The following is a 17,243-nucleotide window of genomic DNA, read 5'->3' on the forward strand; positions in this document are numbered from 1 at the left end:
AGGAACAAGACAAGGTTGCCCACTCTCACCACTATTATTCAACATAGTTTTGGAAGTTTTAGCCACAGCAATCAGAGAAGAAAAAGAAATAAAAGGAATCCAAATCAGAAAAGAAGAAGTAAAGTTGTCACTGTTTGCAGATGACATTATACTATACATAGAGAATGCTAAAGACTCTACCAGAAAACTACTAGAGCTAATCAATGAATTTGGTAAAATAGCAGGAACCAAAATTAATGCACAGAAATCTCTTGCATTCCTATACACTAATGATGAAATATGGGAAAAAGAAATTAAGGAAACACTCCCATTTACCATTGCAAGAAAAAGAATAAAATAACTAGGAATAAACCTACCTAAGGAGATGAAAGACCTGTACGCAGAAAACTATAAGACACTGATGAAAAAATTAAAGATGATACAAACAGATGGAGAGATATACCACGTTCTTGGATTGGAAGAATCAACATTGTGAAAATGACTATACTACCCAAAGCAATCTACAGATTCACTCCATATCAAACTACCACTGGCATTTTTCACAGAACTAGAACAAAATATTTCACAATTTGTATGGAAACACAAAAGACCCCAAATAGCCAAAGCAACTTTGAGAAAGAAAAGGGAGCTGGAGGAATCAGGCTCCTGGACTTCAGACTATACTACAAAGATACAGTAATCAAGACAGTATGGTACTGGCACAAAAACAGAAATGTAGATCAATGGAACAGGATAGAAAGCCCAGAGATAAACCCATGCACATATGGTCACCTTGCCTTTGTTAAGGAGGCAAGAATATACAGTGGAGAAAAGACAGCCTCTTCAATAAGTGGTGCTGGGAAAACTGGACAGCTACATGTAAAAAAATTAAATTAGAATATGCCCTAACACCATACACAAAAATAAACTCAAAATGGATTAAAGACCTAAATGTAAGGCCAGACACTATCAAACTCTTAGAGGAAAACATAGGCAGAACACTCTATGACATAAATCACAGCAAGATCCTTTTTGACCCAGCTCCTAGAGAAATGGAAATAAAAACAAAAATAAACAAATGGGACCTAACGAAACTTCAAAGCTTTTGCACAGCAAAGGAAACCATAAACAAGACGAAAAGACAAACCTCAGAATGGGAGAAAATATTTGCAAATGACAAAGGATTAATCTCCAAAATTTACAAGCAGCTCATGCAGCTCAATATCAGAAAAACAGACAACCCAATCCAGAAATGGGCAGAAGACCTAAAAAGACATTTCTCCAAAGAAGATATACAGATTGCCAAAAAACACATGAAAGAATGCTCAAGGGCTTCCCTGGTGGCGCAGTGGTTGAGAGTCCGCCTGCCGATGCAGGGGACGCGGGTTCATGCCCCGGTCCAGGAAGATCCCACATGCTGCGGAGTGGCTGGGCCCGTGAGCCATGGCCACTGAGCCTGCGCATCCGGAGCCTGTGCTCCGCAACGGGAGAGGCCACAACAGTGAGAGGCCCGCGTACCGCAAAAAAAAAAAAAAAAAGAATGCTCAACATCATTAATCATTAGAGAAATGCAAATCAAAACTACAATGAGGGCTTCCCTGGTGGCGCAGTGGTTGAGAGTCTGCCTGCCGATGCAGGGGACACAAGTTCGTGCCCCAGTCCGGGAAGATCCCACATGCCGTGGAGCGGCTGGGCCAGTGAGCCATGGCTGCTGAGCCTGCACATCCGGAGCCTGTGCTCTGCAACGGGAGAGGCCACAACAGTGAGAGGCCCACGTACTGCAAAAAAAAAAAAAAAAAAAAAAAACTACAATGAGATATCATCTCATACCGATCAGAATGGCTGTCATCAAAAAATGTACAAACAATAAATCCTGGAGAGGGTGTGGAGAAAAGGGAACCCTCTTGCACTCTTGGTGGGAATGTAACTTGAGACAGCCACTATGGAGAACAGTATGGAGGTTCCTTAAAAAACTAAAAATAGGGGCTTTCCTGGTGGCGCAGTGGTTGAGAGTCCACCTGCCGATGCAGGGGACACGGGTTTGTGCCCCGGTCTGGGAAGATCCCACATGCTGTGGAGTGGCTGGGCCCGTGAGCCATGGCCGCTGAGCCTGCGCTTCCGGAGCCTGTGCTCCGCAACGGGAGAGGCTACAACAGTGAGAGGCCCGTGTACCACACACACACACACAAAAACAACTAAAAATAGAACTATCATAAGACCCAGCAACCCCACTACTGGGCATGTACCCTGAGAAAACCATAATTCAAAAAGAGTCATGTACCAAAATGTTCATTGCAGCTCTATTTACAATAAGCAGGACATGGAAGCAACCTAAGTGTCCATCAACAGATGAATGGATAAAGAAGATGTGGCACATATATACAGTGGAATATTACTCAGCCATAAAAAGAATCAAAATTGAGTTATTTGTAGTGAGGTGGATGGACCTAGAGTCTGTCATACAGGGTGAAGTAAGTCACAAAGAGAAAAAACAAAAACCATATGCAAACACATATATATGGAATAAAAAAAAATGGTCATGAAGAACCTAGGGGCAAGACGGGAATAAAGATGCAGACCTACTAGAGAATGTACTTGAGGATACTGGGAGGGGTAGGGTAAGCTGGGACAAAGTGAGAGAGTGGCATCGACATATATACACTACCAAACTTAAAATAGCTAGTGAGAAGCAGCCGCATAGCACAGGGAAGTCAGCTCGGTGCTTTGTGACCACCTAGAGGGGTGGGATAGGGAGGGTGGGAGGGAGGGAGATACAAGAGGGAAGAGATATGGGGACATATGTATATGTATAACTTATTCACTTTGTTATAAAGCAGAAACTAACACACCATTGTAAAGCAATTATACTCTAATAAAGATGTTAAAAAAATCAATAAAAACATAAAAAAAATTTTGTGGGATAACATTTATTGGTCTGAGTGCATTCTGACAAATTGTTACACTGTTTATCTATTACTGTGTAACAGTATTACCACAAATTTAACAACTTAAAACAATGGACATTTATTACCTCACAGTTTCTGTAGCTGGGTCTTCTGCTTCAGGTTATCACAAGGTTGCCATCAGCATTCAGCTGGGGCTGCAGTCTCATCTGAGGCTTGACTTGGGATGGATCTGTTTTCAGACTAACATGGTTGTTGACACCATTCAGTTTTCTGTTTGGACTGAGGACCTGATTGTGTTGCTGGTTGTTGGCTAGAGACTGCTCTTGGCTCCTTGTCACGTGGACCACCCCAAAATGACTGCCTACTTCTTCAAAGCCATCAAGGGAAAGTGTCCCAGTAAGATTGGCTACATTCTTACCCAGTGTTAGTTTGGAAGTGACATCTCCTCATCTTTGCCATATTCTCTTGGCTAAAAGCAAGTCATAGATTGTGCCCACGCCCAAGGAGAGGGGATAACTTAAGATATGAATACCTGGAGACTTGGGATCATGGGTCTGTCCATCACAATTGCTTAGAAAAAAGTTGGCTGTAAGGAGACTGATAGCATGATATAATAATAGAAAGAAAGTACATTGTGTAGAGTCAGAGAAAAAAAAAAGGTGTAATGACATATACTAAAACAGCCATCTGGTTACCTCCATGAGTGGTAGTTAAAGACAAGCGATAACCTAGAAAAACATGTGAACAGCAAAGAGTTTCTACCTGTAATATGAGCACAAGACACCCTTCAAAAGAAAATGAACAGAGAACATGAATAGATAGTCCATAAAAGAAGAATTTAAAAGGAACAATAAACACATGAAAAGAGATTCAATTCCAATGATAATCAAAGAAATGCAAACCAAAACAATAATAGATTGCGATTTTTAAAAATTTATAGGACTGGCAAAATTTCAAATTGATAATACCCAGTATAGGTGAGAGTATAGGCAATTTGGCACCCCCATTGCAAGTGAGAGTCTGAAGTGGTTTGGTTAGTATGGGAAGATATCCACAATATATTAAATTGGTTAGCAGTTTATGGTTTCTAGTATATCAAAGCATGAACTGATTATCTCTGAGTCGTGAGACAATGGGTGGTTTTGACTTTTAAATAACAGCACATCCTGATATAGTTTCTAATTTTTTAAATAATCAGCACGCTTTCCCTCATAATCAGAGAGAATGATACACCTGTTTTTATTCTGAACAAACTGTTAGGGCCTCATATCTTACTCTGAGTGGAATTTTTAAAGAAGGACTTAAAACCTTTAAAAATTAAGAGCACAAGATAAGAAACATAATAAATATGGTGGAGATGGACCTTGAGAAAGTTATTTAACTGCTCCAAGCCATAATTCCCTGTAAGTGGTTGCTAATAATACATGTTATATATGATTATTGAGGATGAAATGAAATAATATATATAAAGTGCTTAGTACAGTCGCTGCACATTGTAGCTGCTCTGCCACAGTTACTGCCAGAAAAGGAAAAGAGAAACATCAGGTGACAGATTTGAAAGGGGATACTGAGCCAAAAAAAAAAAAAAAAAGTAAGGAGGGAAAAGAAGTTATCTTTTTAAAATATCTTTCCATCCAGGTAAAGGTTTTTCAAGCACTTGATAGACTCCTATAACTAACCTTTCCTGTTTAGCCAGTCTACAGACCCTCCAGACTCTACCCTGTTTCCCCATTCTGTCCCAGCTTTACACCAGGAAAAGGGCTTTCTCAGAATATAGTTCAAGTTAAAGATAAAAGGTGTCACTGAGCTTTTTCTCAGAATATAATAATGGGCCTCTTAAGTGACAGATACATCATCCTTGATATAGGGATCATAAAAACCCTTTGAAAAGGTCACATGGTGAAAAGTTTGAGACCTGCTGTTTTAGTAGTATAAGAGCTCCTAACTATGAGATTACCATTTTTAGTACTGTGACTTAACAAAGAGCCTCCAGATAAATGGTTCTGGGAATTACCCCATTAATACAGTTTGTCCTGTGGTTACGTATGATGGTACCTGTCCTTTACACAGTTTTTGCTCTGCTGTTACATTTCTGAAAATAAAGCATGTGTTCTCTGTTAATTTGCTTGTGTTTTCAGAATACATTAAGATGGCAGATCATTATGTGCCAGTGCCAGGAGGACCAAACAACAACAACTATGCAAATGTGGAATTAATTCTTGACATTGCTAAAAGGATCCCAGTACAAGTAAGAGAGGCCAGCGTCTCCTCGAAATCCAAATTCAGCCTTTTTTTAAAAAAAAATTTTTCTGGGAGTATAGTTGATTTGCAATGTTGTATTTCTGTTGTACAGCAAAGTGAATCAGTTATACATAAACATCTATCCACTCTTTTTTAGATTCTTTTCCCACAGAGGCCATTACAGGGTATTGAGAAGAGTTTCCTTTGCCAAATTCAGCCGTTTTACAGTTGGGCACAAGGGGATAGCCAGTGAAGAACTTTTAATTTTACATAAAGCATCTTTGTTGAACGTTGGTAAAAGCCTTTATATGGGATATAACAGACAGGGAAAGGAAAGATGGAAAGAATGGAATGAGCCAACATAAAGTAAATGTAATCCAAACAAGAGGTTTGTAAGGGTCTTTCAGAGATTATTCTATCCATTTCACCTTCAAACCTCCTAGTAAGTAAAAGTTGCCTGTTTCCAGTGGAATACTTTTAGTCCAGAATATGGTAGAGTAGAAGGAGGTTGTTTCTTCCCTATCACATTGTGTTAAGGAGTTTAGGGTAAGTGTCTTAAAGCCCAAAGAGAAAAAAACTCGGGATTTGTATGGCAGTATAGCCAGTAGATATAAAGGTGGAGTTGGGTGGCCAAAGTAATTCAATCTGTGGAAGAAAACCAACATTTCTACAAGAGGCTCTATAGAGTCTAGTTGAAAGGCTATGAACTGAGTTTCCTAAAGAGCAACAATACTAGCTGGTTCTTAATATCAGTTTCAACCTGTTTTTGACCTCTTCAGAGGTTTTACCACAATGGACTGCTTATTGTTGTTCTGTGAAAAGTTTGCCAAGAATCAGGCATAGAAGCTGAATTAGGCATTAGGCTGCCATGGAGCTATTGTACCTCATGGAGCAGGACCAGTCTTGGTAGAAAGTAATACAGTTTATCATGTTCTTTTTAGTATGAATTTTAAGAATGAATCATATTGTGTTCCCTTGTAGGCAGTTTGGGCTGGCTGGGGTCATGCTTCTGAGAATCCTAAGCTCCCAGAACTTCTTTTGAAAAATGGCATCGCCTTCATGGGTAAGCCTTTCTGACATACTGTTCCTGCCTTTCTGTTCCTCTCTGTCATTTTGGCACTGGGCTCTTCGTTTTTTATCAGTCAGCAGCTCTCCGAGTAACCCTTTTCTTCATTTCTTTTTCTTTTTTTTTTTTTTTTTAACCCTTCATCATTTCTTACATCTTGCATCTTTTTTGTGTGTGTGTGTGATACGCGGGCCTCTCACTGTTGTGGCCTTTCCCGTTGCGGAGCACAGACTCCGGATGCTCAGGCTCAGCGACCATGGCTCACGGGCCCAGCTGCTCCGCGGCATGTGGTATCTTCCCAGACTGGGGCACGAACCCGTGTCCCCTGCATCAGCAGGCGGACTCTCAACCACTGCGCCACCAGGGAAGCCCACATCTTGATTGTGTTTTTTGTCCCCAGATTCTTTTCTATGAGATATGGAGGAGGCTCTGATTTCCAGAACACTGGCCTTTAAAAACTTGGCCATTAACGTTAAGAAAACATGTGGAGAAATGACCTATTTTTATATAGAAAAGATAATTGAATACTTAGGATACGCTGGCAGTGTGCCCTTAAATATGAATCATTTCTTTCACATTTAAGCATATAGATTATATTCCTATAAGAGAGCTATTTCTTCTGACTTTTCTGCTATCCTATACGGAGAGAAAATTTGAGGTTATATGGCTCAAAGTGTCTCTATCTCTGCAATGATGATTATGCTTTGTAAAGCCTATTAAAGGTAAATCTTCCGTTTGGGTTTCCATAAGACCAAGGAGAGTATAATATTTTAAACTTGAACACCAAAACTTTATTGTCCTTACTTCAGGATATTGGTTAAAAAAAAAAAAAAGAAAGACTTTGTTAATATGGTAAAGTTGGATCATGACAGATGATAAAATCAGAGTTACATTTGTCAGGAATTTAATTCAGCATATATTTATATATATTGAATTCTCCCTGAATGCAAAAATTTACCACATTAGGTTCTATGAAGGGTACAAAGATGAGCCAAACCATAGTAGTCCCCATAATCAAGTTTCTGATGTTGATGATATGTGCTGTAGGGGATACAAGACAAATACAAAAATAATTATATGGAAGACAAAATACATGTGACAGAAACGAGGCGAAAATGTTACAGTCAGGGTTCTTTCCTTGTCTTGTTTTCAGGTCCTCCAAGCCAGGCCATGTGGGCTTTGGGGGATAAGATTGCATCTTCCATAGTGGCTCAAACTGCAGGTATCCCAACTCTTCCATGGAGTGGCAGTGGTAAGAAATTATTTGTTTGTATCTTGAAGTGTAGAAAAGCTCGGTAGAATATTTGGGACTGTGGCCTTGGGGCTTAAGCCTGCTTTAAAATGTGTTGGATATTTGACAGAAATAGAATACACATTAATTAATGGTATCTTGTATCTCCTGGCTTAATTGTTGTACCTGTGATTTTATCTTGTCTTAAGAATGTAAATTTTGTACCAGGTATGTAGATGCTAAATTGTAATGTAAATGATCTTGGGACTTAATTTGGAGAAACTCTGAGAAAACTCATCTGGTTCTGTGGATTCAGATCTACTCTGGGTAGGCTAGAATCTTCCTCAGAGATGGACTTCTTAGATGGAATAGGCCTTTGAACCTACCTGGGAGGTGACTAGAATCACTAAGAAAAAACTAAAACCCACCTACTCAGATGCTTGCCTGCCAGTATTCATTCTTTCTCTTTCTTCCTTCCTTCCTTCCTTCCTTCCTTCCTTCCTTCCTTCCTTCCTTCCTTTCTTCCTTTCTCCCTTTCTCCCTTTCTCTCTTTCTCTCTCTCTCCCTCCCTCCCTTCCTTCCTTCCTCCTTCTTTCTTTCTTTCTTTCTTCCTTCCTTCCTTCCTTTCTGTCTCTTTCTGTTTATTTAATCTTTATTTTAAAAATTTTATATTGGAGTATAGTTGATTAAAATGTTGTGTTAGTTTCAGGTGTACAGCAAAGTGATTCAGTTATGCATATACATGTATCTGTTCTTTTTTTAATACATTTATTTATTTTATTTATTTATTTTTGGCTGCGTTGGGTCTTCATTGCTGCACACGGGCTTTCTCTAGTTGCGGCGAGTGCGGGGTTACTCTCCGTTGCGGTGTGCAGGCTTCTCATCGCGGTGGCTTCTCCTGCTGTGGAACACAGTCTCTAGGCGCGCGGGCTTCAGTAGTTGTGGTACATGAGCTCAGTAGCTGTGGCTCACGGGCTTAGTTGTTCTGCGGCATGTGGGATTTTCCCGGACCAGAGATCGAACCTGTGTCCCTTGCATTGGCAGGCGGATTCTTAATCATTGTGCCACCAGAAAAGTCCCTCTATTCTTTTTTGCCAGTGTTTTCTTGATTTGAGCCCACAGTCTATTGATGATTTGTTTTGCTTGTTTAATACCATTCAACCTCTCATTTGCCCTTGATGCAGAAAAATGAGGTCCATAATCAACCTTTCTTTTAGACATGCAGAAGGATGAATTTTTTGTAAAAATGATTTATTCTTGACGAATCCCTTGAAGAGTGCGTTGTGAATTATTATAGCTGATAACAATATGAACTTCTGTTTTTTGGTACTGAAGCACAGAGAGCAAACATACACTAAAACCTCTTCCGAATAGGAACTACCATTGTCTTGAGTCAGAACAGATGTGAACTCTTGTTACTCTGGCTCTCCAGGGGGATTGCAATATCCTCTCCAGACCGGCTGGGTCAAACAGTTTAAAATAAAACATTGAATTTGTTCTTGTTTGAGTGGAGAGGCTATACCATTCCCTTTGTGGCTGAGTACAGGGACATTCAGGGAGTATGGAATCATGACTCTGCTGAGGCCAATAAAACCGCCATTTTCATTTCCAAGAGCTCATAAAGATTGAATTATTTCTCAGACCTCTGGCCCTGAAGCAGCCCTGAACACACACATCGAAGGTATTTTGCCTGCTGAGTTTATGTGAGAAGTCTGACGTGCTTTTTTGTTCGTTTGTTTTGTCTTGTATGTCCTTGCATTTTTTTAAATTGCTACTTGTTAGCTCTCTTGGCTTTCTCCAGCAACAGAACCCAAGTGGCCAGGTGTTGCTATAGATAAATCCTGCTAACTCCAAGGACTGATCAGGGTTTTATGGTATCCTTCTTTCTCCCATCTACCCTCAATTTTGGATAAATATGAAAGCATTTTAAAGAAGGTACTGGTGGTCCAGTGGTTAGGATTCGGCACGTTCACTGCCATGGGCCTGCGTTTAATCTCTGGTTGGGAAACTTAAGATCCTGCAAGCCATGTGGCACTGCCAAAGAAACAGTGGGGGGAAGTAAAGAAGGTATAAGCAGAAAACTGACAAAAACAGAAGCTTTTGTAGCTGCTTTTAAGTCACTGTTATCTATTGCAGGTCTTTGTGTGGACTGGCACGAAAATGATTTTTCAAAACGTATTTTAAATGTTCCTCAGGAACTATATGAAAAAGGTTGTGTGAAGGATGTGGATGACGGGCTGAAGGTAAGTTACTAACTCTAGGGAGTGATGTTTTTCAACGGACCACTTACAGTCCCAAATACAGGAATTTGGAGCCTGGTTCATGATATACACCCATGATGGCATTAGGGTTGTAAGACCAGGAGGTATAGTTTATAGAATGAGGAAGTGACCTACGTTTCACAAAAATAATTTAAATTTGTTTTGAAGCAAGCCGTTCACCTGGACAGAACATTTCTTAGGTGGTTAAATCAGAGCTTTAAGGAGGTTCTGATTCTATTCTCTACCACCTGTTAGTATTTGTGTGCATGCAGGGGGAGTTGGGGGCAAACAACACTTTTTGCCCTACTTGAGTTCAGAACCGAGAAGCCGGGCAGAGAGGGATCAAAATGTCAGCTTTGTTATGAATAGAGATGATGGTGAAAACGGTTTAAGTGTGTAGCAACAGTCAGATTCGTAAACTGAATGTCAGTTAAGCAGGCTCGCTCACTGGTTACTGGTGGTGTGAATAACCACAGAGGCAGAGCTTTTGCCATTCAGTTTATTGTATGACTGAGAGCTGGCAAAGAGCGTATGTTCTGTGTATGGGCTGATCCCAAAGGGGAAAAGGCTGAGCTATACATGCTCAGTTTCTCCTTCCAAACTGACCAATCACAGAATTCATTCTTTTTCCCTTGAGGAGGAGTGAGGGAGGGAGCTGATAGAGGCTGAAACTATTACTGTAATTATTGTCTGTCCATGTAGAAACATGAACCCAAGCAAAAGGAGGTCGGCTCTCTAACATTACTTTTTCTTTCTTCATAGTTCTCTCCAGTTTGTTCCCCTTTCACTTTTTAATTAGTTGGAAGTGTCAGCTATGCCTCCAAGGAGATAATGAAAGAGGCTATATTTTAGAAAAACACACTACTCTTGTTTGACTTGTATGTTATAAATTCAGGAGGAACACTGAATGCTCAACTAATTTTGCTCTGTTGTTTGCATTTCAAGTTAAGCATCCTGTAATCTCCTTAATAAGAAGAATTAATATTTCTAATTGAATTGCTAATGCTATGTTTTATTTGATATAATTTGCAAACGAGTAGAAGCCCTTTGTAGGAAATTAGCTATTTTGCTTATCAGTTAAAATTCCTTTTTTTCCTGGTTATAAACAAAATTTTCTGGTAGAAAATTTGGAAAGTAAGAAAAGAGATAATAAAACCCATAAGCCCAGCATCCAAAGATAAGTCTTGTTAACATATTCATATATTTTCTTCCAGCCTTTTTTGATTCATATAATGATAATCTTTATTAGTAGATTCCCATAACTATAATTATTATGATAATTGTAAAATTAGGGTCTTACTATATACATTGTTTTTGTAATCCTAGGTTTTTTTCTACCTATACATAAGCATTTTCCTTGTGGCATTAAAATTCTTCTAAAATATTTTAAATGGATGACCTGTGCCTAGAGCTTTTATATATTTTTAAAAGGCCTGCCTTTTTCTTATATCATGTGGGCTATGTATTTATTATTATTATTTTTTGGCTGCGTTTTGTCTTCGTTGCTGCTCACGGGCTTTCTCTAGTTGTAGCGAGCGGGGTCCACTCTTCGTTGTGGTGCATGGGCTTCTCACTGCGCTATCTTCTCTTGTTGCGGAGCCCGGGCTCTAGGTGCATGGGCTTCAGTAGTTGTGGCACACGGGCTCAGTAGTTGTGGCTCGCGGGCTCTAGAGTGCAGGCTCAGTAGTTGTGGCACACGGGCTGAGTTGTTCTGTGGCATGTGGAATCTTCCCAGACCAGGGCTCGAACCTGTGTCCCCTGCATTGGCAGGCAGATTCTTAACCATTGTGCCACCAGGGAAGCCCCCCCTATTTTTTTTTAAGTCTTTCTCACAACTGTGGCTGTTTCTTCATTTATCACCCAGTGATTGAGTTCATCATGCTAATTTTGTTTATAAGCATAGAAGTGAATAGTTAAGAGAGTTGAGAAGAGATGGGACTGTGAGTGAAGGATTTTCATGCGTAATCTACTGACAAAAATTAAAATGTGAAATGGTCTTTTTCTGGTGACACGTTTTTTAGATATTGTTACAACGTAAACCGTGAAAGACTGGAATGTTTTGACAAAGGAATGACTCAGTTATTTTAAACTTTTGGTTAACTTTTCCCCAATTTACTTTTTGCCTTAACTATAATATGGACATCTTCCATATCGCTGCATGTAAAGGCTACCTCATTCCTTTAATAATTGCATAGTAGTCTAGTAAATAGGTGTATCTTGATTTAACTGGGTCTTTACTTAATGGATATATAATTAAATATTCAAAAAGTTTTGGGATCGTCACCTGATCATTATAAAATACTGTAAATGTGAAAAGCACATTTAGAGCATGTGTTGAAAATTAGTTTTCTGACTACTTTCATTAATATTTTTGTATCTTGCTATTTTTATCTTTATCAAAAAGTTGAGTGAGAAAAATTTCTGGATATGTGAGATTCCTGATTTGTTGAGTCTTATATGTTGTTGGAGGGTCAGAAGCTGTGCTGAGGCCATCAGCTTATAAGTGAACTGTGTGTGTCTTTTTGTCTTTTTTTTAAATAAAAATTATGGAATAAAGACAGAAAGTGTATACTCTGGTAACTTGAAAATAAAATAAAATAAAATAAAAATTATGGGTAATAGACAAATTCCTGCATCTTATGAGAAATTCTAGTAATACAGAAATATATACAGTAAAAAGTGAAAGTTTATATCTACTCATCTTCCTTTTATAAATCACTGCTGGTGGATTTTCTAGACTTGTTTTTTTATACTTACATAGGTAAGTGTGTGAATGCATACGTAATTATACATATAGTTTTACTTTGTTTTTGATCTATATGGGATTATCCTAGATTGAAACATACAAAATTGCCAATATTCAACCATTTTTTTACCTACCAAAAAAATGCAATTTCTTCTTGTTCAACCCAATAGTACAAATATTACTCAGGTACTTTTTTTTCCCACCTAATAGTATATCTTCAGGATCTTTCTATTTTGCTATATATAGACCTACCAAATGACAGCATTTTTAAAGGGAGAAAATGCCAGTTTTCTCCTTCCCTACTAATACCATTCTCACTTCCATTTTTCTCTTTCTTCTTGAAGGCAGCGGAGGAAGTTGGATATCCAGTAATGATCAAGGCCTCGGAAGGAGGAGGAGGGAAGGGGATCAGAAAAGTCAACAATGAAGATGACTTCCCTAACCTCTTCAGACAGGTAGAGTACAAGCTGTCGTTATTTATTGGAACTAACGTGTATATCAGAGATGCATGTAATTTGGATGTCCAGAAAATATTTAGATTTTTTTGTCTACAGCTAATCTTGTCTTTCTTTCTAGCCTCTACCTGCTTATTAGCAGGGGAAAAGAATTAATAAAATGTCCAGTTCAATTTAAGGTTTTATTCATTTACGTAATACAAGCAGTAGAGTTATTCTGTCTTATATAAAATTGCTCAGTTTCTCAGATAGCTCTTCTGCATATGGTTTGTGTGGCTCATAGGAACTCATAGTAACAAGCAAGAGTCAGTACCTTTCTGCATTTTTGTGTCCCTCTTCTGCTGGCACGTTAGACAATGTATGTGACACGGTTAATTCCTGATCTGGATGCTCTTGGTCTGGCCTCACTCAAGCTCTTTGATTGACTTCACCTCACTTCAGTTCAAATTGGCTGCAGACTCCTGAGTTTCTGTCATGTGTTCTGTCCTGTACTGCATGGTCACCACACCCTGGCACAGGGACCCTGTGGCAGGCACATGTTCTATGAGAACGGAGGGTGGCTCAGGAAAGCTAAACCTAGGCTTTCTCTTTGCCTAATCCTCTGATTTGCAGCCAAGGATGTGGCCATACTACAAGTTGGTCGTGGAGGCCAAAGAAATGATTTCTTTTCAGAATCTTAGAGAAAGAATCCGAAGACAGGAGTCTCTTTTTCCTGCCCTCAGAGTTACCATTACATACTTGACTCACTTCTTTTTTTCTCCTACCAATACCCAGAAAAAGGAAAATTGGGACACCTTCTGGCCTTTTCACTTTCCTAGCTTCCCACTTTTTCTTATTTTTCCCAGCATCTTTTACTTTGTACCATCTTTTACTAGTACCCCTAGCTGCATATTATTTGCCCTTTTTTTTTTTTTTTAAAACCATTCAGCACCAAACTTTTTGCTTCATTGTCATGAGCTAAAGAGAAAAACTCTGTGAGCTGGGTCTTCCATGATTTGATATACTAGACAAAGAAGGTGATAAACGTATTGTTTTGCTGCATTATCCTATTTTGAGTGTCAGTATTTGAATATTACCTGTCATTTACTTTATATTCCTTCTATAATAATTCTAATTTCATAAGCAGGTCATGCCTCATGTTAATTTTTTAAAATGTTAACTCCTTTAGATAATTCAAAATTACTTATTACTGTGGAATCAAGTAGTTGAAATATCTAGAATACTAAGATTAGGAAGTTTTATGTAAAAGTCCTTAAGTTCCAATAATGATTAATTAAGTAACTCAAATCAGTCCTCCCACTGAGAGCAAACTAGAAAAGGTGGCCAAATTTAAAAAAAAAAAAAAATCTGTTTTAAGGCACTAGAGATCTTTCAAGGCAATGAAGAATTTGGGGGCTAAGATATAGGAGAAGAATGAAACCCAGAGAGGTCTCATGTTTGAGGCCGTTTTTTCCCTAGAGATATCCTTTAGTTTGAGAAGAAGCAGTTGAAAAGCTGATTAGATTTTTCAACAGTCTTCTAAGACTAAAAGGACAAAACTTAGACTGTAGGGTTTGCTGAGGAGGGTTCCCTGGGAAACCTCCCACATTTTAGGTTGGGATCTTGAAGGAGTAAGAATGAACTAGAAATAGACCAGTTCTCAAAGGGACTAAATCTCAGCTTCAAAATGCTTAACTCTTGATTCTAGCATGGTGTTCTAGGGTTACTAGCGTCCCTAGCTACCAGCAGGAAGCAAATATAAATTCTCTCTAGAGAAAGGTAACATCCAGAACCTCAAATTATTTCTATTAATGTTTCAAATGCAGTTTCAAGCAGCCAATTAAAAATAAGCAGGCATCACAACATTGTAAATCAACTATACTTCAATAAAATAAATTTAAAAAATAAGCAAGCGTATCAAATTATGTGATTGAAAATCAAGAAAAATAAAAGCCAATAGAAACAGACCCACAGAGGGTTTAGATAATGGATCCATCAGGCAAGGACTTTAAAGTAACTATATTTAATGTATTCAAGGAAATTAAAGATAAGATTGAGAATTTGGGCAGACAACTGGAAACCATGAAGAAGTAGCAAATGAAAATTCTAGAACTGAAAATGCAATAACTAAAATTAAGTCAATAGAGGAGTTTAATGGCATATTAGATGCAGTTGAAGAGAGAACTAGTGACTGGATGATAGGTCAGAAGAAAATTCAGACTGAAGCATGAAGAGACAAAAAGGATGAAAAATACAGAAAAGAGCATGTGAGAGAGTATTTGCAAAGATGACCATGTTACTCCTCCCATCCCCTATATACATACCTTTTTTTTTTTTTTTTTTGCGGTATGCGGGTCTCTCACTGTTGTGGCCTCTCCCGTTGCGGAGCACAGGCTCCGGACGCACAGGCTCAATGGCCATGGCCCACGGGCCCAGCCGCTCCGCGGCATGTGGGATCCTCCCGGACCAGGGCACGAACCCGTGTCCTCTGCCTCGGCAGGTGGACTCTCAACCACTGTGCCACCAGGGAAGCCCTACACACCTTTTTATAGTATGATTTTGCCTTCTTCCCATCAAGAAATAGAGTCTTTTTTTCCCATCCTTTGAATTTTGGTTGGCCTTGTGACTTGGGTTGACCAATAGAATGTGGTAGAAATGGTGTGCAAGTTCCAAAGCCTAAACTGCAAGTGGTCTTGTAGTTTCTGCCCTTGCCCTTTTGGAATGAGCCTTAGACTTGCCTTGTTAAAAGCCCAGTTTAGCCTTCTGGAAAAGAGAGGCCACACAAAGCAAAGATGAGTTATCCCAACTGAGACTTCCTAGGCCTGACAGTCACCAGCACCTTTGAGACATGTAAGTGAGGCCACGTTAGACCATCCAACCCCAGTCAAGTTGCCAGATGACTAACTACATGAGTGGCTCCAAGCCAAGATCAGCAGAAAAACTGCCCAACTGAGCCCAGCTCAAATTTCTGTGAGCAAATTAAAAAAAAAAAGAAAAAGGTCAGCGTCCTAAGTCACTAAATTTTTGGTGGTTTGTTAGGCATCAATGAATAACTGACCCAGAAATTGATAGCTAAAGGTGTAATACTGCCCTAACAAAAAAGTAAAATATGTGGCATTGGCTTTGAGACTGGCTCATAGGTGGAGGCTGGAAAAATGGTAAGGTGGTTGTTAATGAAGGCTGGAAGAATGGTGAACAAACTTTTAGTGTGGGATGGAAAGGCAGTGAGGGAAAAGGTAACCCATGTTCTGTAATGATGGAACAATTACCTGAGGTAACTTGGAAGGTAGAGACTGTATTTAGTGAACTTGTAGACCTAGTTAAGGAGATCTTTTTAGATAAAGTGTTAACAGTATCTGTTGAATGCTTTTGGTTGCTTTTGCTAAGGAACTATAAAGAGGGACGAACTAAAGAAGGTGTTTCAAACTTGTTGAGTTTGAAAATAGAACTGTTTCTCATTCCCAATCTCTCCAGCTGGCAAAAGATTTTCAAAGTAAAAAATGACTTCAGAGTACAGACCAAATCAAGAGTGCCTGGAAGATCCTTTAAGACCTCAGAAATACTTAAGACAGTACCTGGTAGATTACTCTCTCAGCTAGAAAAAAAGGGCTTCTAAGAATTTTAAAGATGTTGTCCCACAGCAGCCTGACAAACCCGAGGTACAGAGAGGTCTGTGCAGAAAAGTTATGGATATGTTTTTGGCGCAAGTAGTGAATTTCCAATATGATTCATAGGAAAACCACAAAGTTTTTGAGAGACTTCTGTTGATAAATGCACCAAAGGGACTAAAGGGACAGAGACAGTTCAGACTTCAAAGAGGCCTCTGAGACTTTGACTTTCTATGAATAGGAAGCAGACTGGAAAAATTGTTCAGCTGTAAACATTAGTAATTTCTAATAATAAAAAGATTTTTCAGATTGTGGAGCCAGGAGCCCAGAGGGCAGCTAAGAGCAGAGGGGACCCATGGATTAGGAAACCACTCACAGGGAGCAGAACAAGACCGTAGTAAAAAACAGCAAACAACAACAAAAATTCCATGCCCCTGGAGTAAGGGAACCTCACAACATCTGCCCGTCTGGATTTCAGAATTGTTGTGGACCAGTGACTGCTATGTACCTCCTGTCCTTTCTTCTTTGAATAGGAGTATCTTTTACAGTTATTCTCTCCCCATCTCATCATTAAATGTTGGGGGTGTTGGGGGCAGATAACTTGTCTTTTTAGTTCCCAGATCTTTGGATAAAGAGCACCTGAGGAGCTGCACCCAAGGAGTCTCTTTTGCTTGTGGACATGACTTATGAGAAAATGGACCTCAAGCCTGATGCCATGATTGGATGACTTTGGGGGTCTTGGGAGGGGGTGAGTCTATTTTGCATGTGGGA

General features: G+C 39.2%; 1 protein-coding gene across 1 annotated transcript in view; it reads left to right on the forward strand.

Annotated features, from left to right (window-relative positions):
* Positions 1-17,243, forward strand: part of ACACA (acetyl-CoA carboxylase alpha) — a 233,868-nt gene that overhangs the window by 54,964 nt on the left and 161,661 nt on the right. Inside the window, 5 exon segments of the mRNA XM_059997545.1 lie at positions 5,024-5,133; positions 6,108-6,189; positions 7,346-7,444; positions 9,560-9,666; positions 12,775-12,885. Coding sequence (XP_059853528.1) covers positions 5,024-5,133; positions 6,108-6,189; positions 7,346-7,444; positions 9,560-9,666; positions 12,775-12,885 — 509 coding nt within the window.

This window comes from Delphinus delphis, chromosome 19 (assembly GCF_949987515.2).
Source record: "Delphinus delphis chromosome 19, mDelDel1.2, whole genome shotgun sequence".
Classification (NCBI taxonomy): Eukaryota; Metazoa; Chordata; class Mammalia; order Artiodactyla; family Delphinidae; genus Delphinus; species Delphinus delphis.